Source organism: Alosa pseudoharengus, unplaced genomic scaffold (genome assembly GCF_046254945.1).
Source record: "Alosa pseudoharengus isolate Yale_2024_CS ecotype anadromous, Long Island Sound unplaced genomic scaffold, YU_APseudo_1.1 YU_APseudo_1.1_scf_19, whole genome shotgun sequence".
Classification (NCBI taxonomy): domain Eukaryota; kingdom Metazoa; phylum Chordata; class Actinopteri; order Clupeiformes; family Clupeidae; genus Alosa; species Alosa pseudoharengus.
In genome coordinates this window covers 21,860,229-21,867,746 of record NW_027468657.1, presented here as the reverse complement: position 1 = coordinate 21,867,746, position 7,518 = coordinate 21,860,229, and the positions used below count along the sequence as shown (strand labels likewise).

The following is a 7,518-nucleotide window of genomic DNA, read 5'->3' as shown; positions in this document are numbered from 1 at the left end:
GTTCCCATTTATTAAGTGAGCAATGCTGTGATTTGTTCTTTTTCATATCAAACTACACCTCCTGAAATAGCTGCACGTGAAGTATACCTTACCAAGGTGATATGTAGTCTCTATTCTTAGGAGTCTTAACTCATCTTGGCCTTTTTTTAAGATGTTGGAAGTTTTTTTTTCAGCCTGGTTTACATTTTGTGTATCTGTACATTTCCTGGACTGCCCTGTGTAAATAAATATACTTGAATAACCTGATAACCTTCTTACTTGAATGCATGAGATGAAGAGAAAATAAGCCCACAATGGTGGAGGGAGAGAGCGAGTGATAGAGTAGGTGAGCAGACATAAAGAGGTTACAGTGAAGAGGGAGCTGGAAAGAAGAGCCAACACCTAATGCAGATAGGTACTTTGTCCTCCTCTGTATTGTACATTTCAAAGTTAAAGTTTAGCAAGGATTAATGTGTAACCACTTGTGTATGTGGAGTGTATAAGGCTGTGACTTTGCATGGGCATTCCCAGATGACTAATCAAAGGGTAGGTTGGGAGGGAACATTATCTTAAGGATAGGACAGGCAGCATGAATGTGGCCTGTAGGGTTTAGACTGTGGCAGACAAATACTGTAGCAATGGGTCTTGAGATATACAACCAAACCTAAAAATGCTTTATTAAACATGGAAATGGAACATGGTAATGAGGCATACTGTCTTTATGATTATCAGACAAACAGAACGACTTACAGTGAATTAACTACAGTTCCCAGCAACCTGCGGTCACTGACAACTTTCTGGTGTTACATTTGATGATGTCCCTAACCACTAGACCAACACCCACTATAAATAATAACAATCAGGCATATAGGAAAAAAATATATTAAGAAACAAGATGACATGATCACATGAAAAATAAAACACCAAGACACAAAGAAAAAAAAACTAGTATAAAAACTAGTATAAATCTGTATCTGTACTCCCTCACAAATCCCACAAAACCTGGAAGTCTATATAAATTTCATTAAGATTCATGAAAAGATAACTAATCCAACGTGTGTATTTGTAAAGAAAATAAATTCCATTTATCTAAAATATATAAAAATATTTGATGAGAAGTTTTAAAATTTACTTCAGTAGATTCTATTCTTCCTAAAAACATACACCTCGGTATTGATTTCAGACCTCAATGTATTTCAATGTATCTCAATGTACAGAGTTCTTGAGAAACAATGGCAGTAAGATAAACCTTGTCTTATTATGACGTATGGTCACAAAGAATAACAGATTATATAATAACATGATGTACATACTGATGTGACCTCTGGCATTTTGATCTCAAAATAGTTTTGCTTTGAGGTGTTTAATACACTTTTCTAGCTGTACTTACTTGTGGTGTATAAAAGGTATCCAATGTTGTTTCGGGTATTTTGGCAACTCTATAATCTTATATTTTACCTTGCCATTCTAAAAAGGCAAAGACCATCTCTAAAGACTATCTACTGACCAGTCGGTGCCCCCCAGGAATGTGTACTGAGCCCACTTCTCTATTCCCTCTACACCTACGGCTGTATTGCCACAACTCTAACTCCATTGTGAAATTTGCTGATGACTGGTGTTTTTGGCTTAATCTCTAACAGCAATGAGGCCGCCTACTTGAAGAGGTGGATAGGCTGACATAATGGTGTATGATCAACATCTTAGACCTCAATGTCTCAAAAACAAAAGAGATAGTGGTGGAATTCAGGAGAGAGAAGCAAAGGACCAGTTACACAGCACTGAAGATCAATGGGATACCAGTAGAGAGAGTTACCAGCTAAATACCTGGGTATCCATAAATAAAAATACCTGGGTATCCATATCTCAAAGGACTTAACCCTTTAGGTGCCAGAGTTTTTTTTTTCGAAACGATCAATTTTGACATCTTCATTTCAAAAGGCTATATCTTAAAAGTGATAAGAGATAGAGACTTTCTGTAAATTAGAGAAATATTAAGGATGACCCAAAGTTTACGTAGAGATTAAATGTTTATATCTAATTTGCATATTATGACGTCATATGGTGGCGGCCATCTTGGATTATAGAATTTTCATGAAAAGTCGCATGTTTGAATGATAAAATGCACCACTTCTTTCCCCCAAAAATGTCCCTCACCTTCTGTATGCTATATTGCACAACACTGAATGCTCAGGTAAATAGTAAGTAGTGAACAAACTGTGTAAATCATTACTAATAAATGGCAGAAACAAACCAAATGCATGTAGCGGTAGACTGGCCTTTTGCTGTAGAGATTTTCCATTTACTACATACAGTAGGCACTCTGATTCCATGTATGGGGCACATATATATTATTCAGATGACACACAAACACAAGTAGACAAGACCTGTTTAGTTCAAAAGCTCATTTGCCACGGCAAGCAGGGATGGATTACTGCACGGGCCTACCGGGCCCAGGCCCAGGGGCCCAAGGGGTCAGGGGGCCCTGAAGCCCAAGCATTTGCATGGAATCATTGCCTCAATATCAACAAATCAGGATGTAGGCTATGAATCTGATTGAATTTAGTATTGGCCATCCCCAAAATCCACCAGAATCAGGCTCGGACTGGTAATCTGTACAACCGGGCAAATGCCCGGTGGGCCGGTCCACATGTGGGCCGGTGACCTCCGGGATTTTTTATTTTTTTAAAGCTATTTAGCCTATTTGCGGCCCGTCATGTACGTCATGCATCCATTTGGCTTGGGGGGTGACAGGTCAATCATTTCGGCCTCTTCATGACAGGTTCAGTGTGTGTTACGATCGCGCCCCCCTGCCCCACCCCTCAAGTGGATTTGTCCAAGCAGCCGCTAGGTTTGTGTGGAAATATAGCCTACGAGTGCATGGTAGCCTAGGCTGTATAAGTGCTCTCCGCTGGCTGGTATTCACATCATCGCAGTTTAACAGTAAACAGCAATCACAGGTCTAGTTTTATTCCATAAATATATTGTTTTTATAGACGTTAGTTGCACGCGCTACCAATAACTTCCATTTACTGCACCATGTAGGCTACTGCGGTTCTGTCAACATAAAAAAAACTACGGGTAGCCTACAATTTTCGCACAACTTGGTGGTAAAGTGTAGCACAGGTTAAAGAAACCCCATTCATTTTTGGAGCTGATCCTACTCAAAAGGAACTTCAAAGTATTTCCCATATAACCTTTTAGCTCACAGCGACAGTGAAAGTGAAATTTGGAAAGTGGAAGTCTCTCCACCGAGTGTTACATTAGATGCACAATCAATCGCGAGTCGATGCAGGTAAAAAGTATCAACTGGTAGTAGCCTAATTTTGCAAAATGTGATGACTGCACACAAACTTGGGCAAAAACGTTTAGTATAGGCCTACACTTGTGGTGATAGCCTACAGTTAATGTGAATCGCGGACTATAAACAAAGTAGGCTAAAGGAGATTTGCACCAAATAAAGGCTGTGGTTGTGTTTCTACAACATGCACAAAACGTAATTTCTGTCAACTATGACGATGTCCATGTTCAGTAGCCTATATATTTTTCATTTAGTCAAGCAGTGACATGTGGTTTAATGCATGAGGTAACATGACGTGAGACAGACAGAAGATGAGCCTGTCTTTAGTAGCCTATCCCTGAATCCTGTCTCTCTCAAATCACTTTAGTTTAAAATGGTGTGATTAGCAACCAGAATTTTTTTTTTAAATCCCGGAGACACCCCCGGACCCCCGTGTTATTGTGATTAGGCTATAGGTCCAAATCTGAATGTTTGGGTTCAGTTTATGAAGTGTTGCTACATCATAAGTGTGTTTGTTATTTATGGGGGGAATCAGGGGGGGATTTTTTTTTTTTTTTGGGGGGGGGAGGGGGGTCGTCGGTCTAGTGGTGGGCCGGTCCAGGAGAAAATTGCCAGGGCCGAATTTTGTTCCCAGTCCGACCCTGACCAGAATACAGGAAATCACATCAAACAAGTTAAAAAAATTCTGGGGGAGGACCCCCAAACCCCCCCTCCCACATATACGACAATAAGTGGGGGGCCCTTAATACATCTGGGCCCAGGGGCCCGAAAGTTCATAATCCGCCCATGACGGCAAGGCACAGATCAGGAGTGAGATGACGAGACAAGACAAGAGACAATGTTAGTATTTTTTTTCTTTTTGTTGTTTTTGTTGATGTTTTTTTTCTTAGCTGACAAAGACACACACATCACAAGGACATGAACACACAAAAAGGAACACATAGTGTATGTCCTAAATGATCAGGGAAATAGATAGCAAATCAACAGTGTAAATCATTACTAATAAATGGCTGACATTTTTTTTTTATGTAGCAGGCTGTAGAGATAATGACTCCCTGTCCCTATCCATACAGGGCCGGCATTTCCATCATCTTGTGATAGACTATGCATGACCTAATGGCTCCCCTGCCCCGTGTCACCACCTCCACCATGCGAGCAGCATGGCCAGATCTGCCCCGCGCGTGCCGAGTGGAGAGAATTTGCGCAGCTCGGACTAGGCCTACTGTCATTCTCATTGCGACTCCCCACACTGCCTCTACGTTCCCCGCTAACTGTCCTATGAGCACTTCGACCTCGTCTAACATACCCAGTGGCATTAGACAAAGGCTCCACCACGTTACTGTCGCCGCGATTGCGGAGAGGCACACGGTCAGAAGACTGAAGCTAGCGCTACATGGACATTACCTCCAGCCTCGTTCGCCACACCACTAACACCCTGCTAACTTCCCAATGAACACTCCGACCCCATGAAACATTATTCCCACCACTGACATTGGGCAAACAATTCAACGTTTGTGCTTGGTGTAAGCTAAACTCTCACTTTGTCCAGCTGCATCATTGCAAGGCAGGGACGCATCTGAAGCCTCACTAAAGGAATCACCGTCATTTTCTGAAGGCAGATATTCCCCTTCAGAATCAGGGTCCGCGAATAGAAGACCCAACACTTCATTTCGGGTAAACTTTTTTGATGCCATTAGACGATAATCTAATGCAAATACTCGCTGACGTTGACAATATCGCTCTGATAAAGTGGCTCACACGCACACTAGCTCCGGTATTGCACGCACTGATTCAATGCGCTGTAGCTCAAAAGTTTTGTTTAAAGCATGACCTTTTTCGGACTCGGGGATGACGTATGACATGTCTGCCATCTAGTGGAGTGGAGGTCGAACGAAATATGACACCCTATTTGACTAAATCGGCCGTTTTATTCAGTACCGCATCTTGTCGAGTAAACTCGACAGTGGCGCCTAGAGGGTTAACATGGTCAACTCATGCCATCAGTCTAGTAAAGAAGGCTAGACAGCGTCTATACCATCTCAGGCGGCTGAAGAAATTTAAGATCTCCTCAGCATTGATAAAGACATTTTACACCGCTGCTGTTGAGTCGCTGCTGTTGAGTCAGTGGGCAGGACAGGAGGGCCCTCAGTAGACTGATCCGCTGTGCAGAGCGCATCACTAGGACTGCTCTGCCCTGTCTCCAGGAGATCTACAACAACCGTTGCAGATCCAGGGCACAACGCATCATGAAAGACATTCACCATCCCAACCACAACCTCTTCAATTGGCTACCATCTGGTAGGCGACTAGCCTACATTTCAGCCATGCACACAAGAACACAGAGAGAGAGAGAGAGAGAGAGAGAGAGAGAGAGAGAGAGAGAGTCAGACACACACACACACACACACACACACACACACACACACACACACATACACATACCATAATAATACGTACTTAAGTGTCTTTAGTTGACAGTGTGGATTCCCTTGAATAGCTGAGAACACATTCTCTGCTGAATCTCCGAAGGCATTGTAACTCAGATTAAGCTCTTTCAGATAAGAGTTTTTGGAACTCAGAGCTGAAGCCAAAGAAGAACAGCCTTCCTCTGTCACTGAACAGCCAGAGAGTCTGAAATCAGATTGATAAAGAGATAAAGAGAACTGGGGCAAATGCTAGGTACAATGAGTAGACCATTTTCCTAGTTTTAAGTATTCTTTCAGTATCAAGTAGGCTTTGATTTGGGAACCCAAAATCATTGTCTCCCCCACAAATTTCTCCAGCAGTGGGGGTTTTCGTCACAGAAGGTAACAAAATTATTATTTTTATTATTTTATAATTTTTCATTATTTTTTCTTCTGCCAGATTTTATTTATTTTCAGTATTCTGTGTCAACGATTCCTTGGACACTGAAAGACCAGGCTGCACGAAAATGGCATTGCAAGATCATGCAATATGGCCCTTCTGAAACTTCACAACATCCACAGCAATGCTTCACATTTATTCCCACTAACCTTAAGACCTCCAGTTTACAGTTTGGATCCTCCAGCCAAGCAGAGAGCAGTGTTAAACCTGAATCCTGAAGATTATTGTGACTCAGGTCCAGTTCTCTCAAAGCTGAGTTTGCTGACTGTAGAACTGAGACTACAGATGAGCAGGACACATCAGTGAGATTACAGCCAGCCAGTCTGCAAAGTAGGAGAGAGAGACTCATAAGTCAATATATGGACTTCAAATCTGCTTTAATTGCACCACTTTCTCAATGTAGACATTGAGATTCAGCATCAAAATACAAAGCTTACGTTTACAGACCTCAGTATCTGCAGTTTATACTGTTGATTCTTCAGCTCATTTGAGAGCAGCTTTACTCCTGAATCCTGAATGTCATTGATACTCAGGTCCATTTCTCTCAGAGGGAGATCTCCTGACCGCAGAGCTGAAGCTAATGTTACACAGGACTCTTTGGTTAGCTTACAGCCAGCAAATCTAGAGTAAGAGACAGATATAGGATACAGTTAGCACACTCTCTGTATCATATGATCTCTGTATCATTTTACAACAAATACTGTATTTGTCAATCAAATGCCAATGCAACTCTCCCTTTCAATTAGAAAACAATCTTGATAGTTTTTTTCTTATGAAGCAATGAACTGAAAAACTCACAGTGCTTTTCTGCAGCACCTCACAGCTGGGAGCAATCTCCTACGACCCTCATCTGATGTGTTGTACTTCCTCAGGTCAAACTCATCCAACTCTTCTTCTGACATTAGAAGCATATAGACCAGTGCTGTGCAGTGTGCAAGTGTGAACCTGGTTTTGTACATCTTTGACTGGAGAAAGTCTTGAATGTCATCATGAACTGAGCAATCACGCATTTCAGTCAAGCAGTGGAGTATGTTGATCCATCTTTCTGGTTGAACATTATTCTGCTGCATGACCTTGAGATTCTTGACCGTTTTCTTCCTACTCTCTGGGTTGCTCTCTGTGTGTGGCAGCACACCATGAAGTAGTTTCTGGTTGGATTCCAGTGAAATGCCATGAAGGAAGCAAATGAAGAGATCTAGGTAACCGTTGTTACTCTCCAAGGCTTTGTCCACTGCTTTCTTTAGAAGAACATCCAAAGGAACAACTTCTGGCACAGATTCATATTTCTCCCCAAGGAAATACCCAAGCACCTTCATGTTTTTGTTTAGATAGCAGTAAAACACATAGAGAGCAGCAAAGAACTCTTGCATACTTCT

General features: G+C 41.8%; 1 protein-coding gene across 1 annotated transcript; it reads right to left on the bottom strand.

The window, feature by feature from the left end:
• Positions 1–5,455: 5,455 nt before the first annotated feature.
• Positions 5,456–7,518, bottom strand: LOC143132888 (NLR family CARD domain-containing protein 3-like). The gene is made up of 5 exons (XM_076292714.1): positions 6,941–7,518; positions 6,590–6,763; positions 6,292–6,465; positions 5,735–5,908; positions 5,456–5,486 (listed from the first exon to the last, which is right to left on the bottom strand). The coding sequence occupies exons 1-5, from the start codon at positions 7,510–7,512 to the stop codon at positions 5,456–5,458; spliced, it is 1,125 nt and encodes a 374-aa protein (XP_076148829.1). The 5' UTR covers positions 7,513–7,518.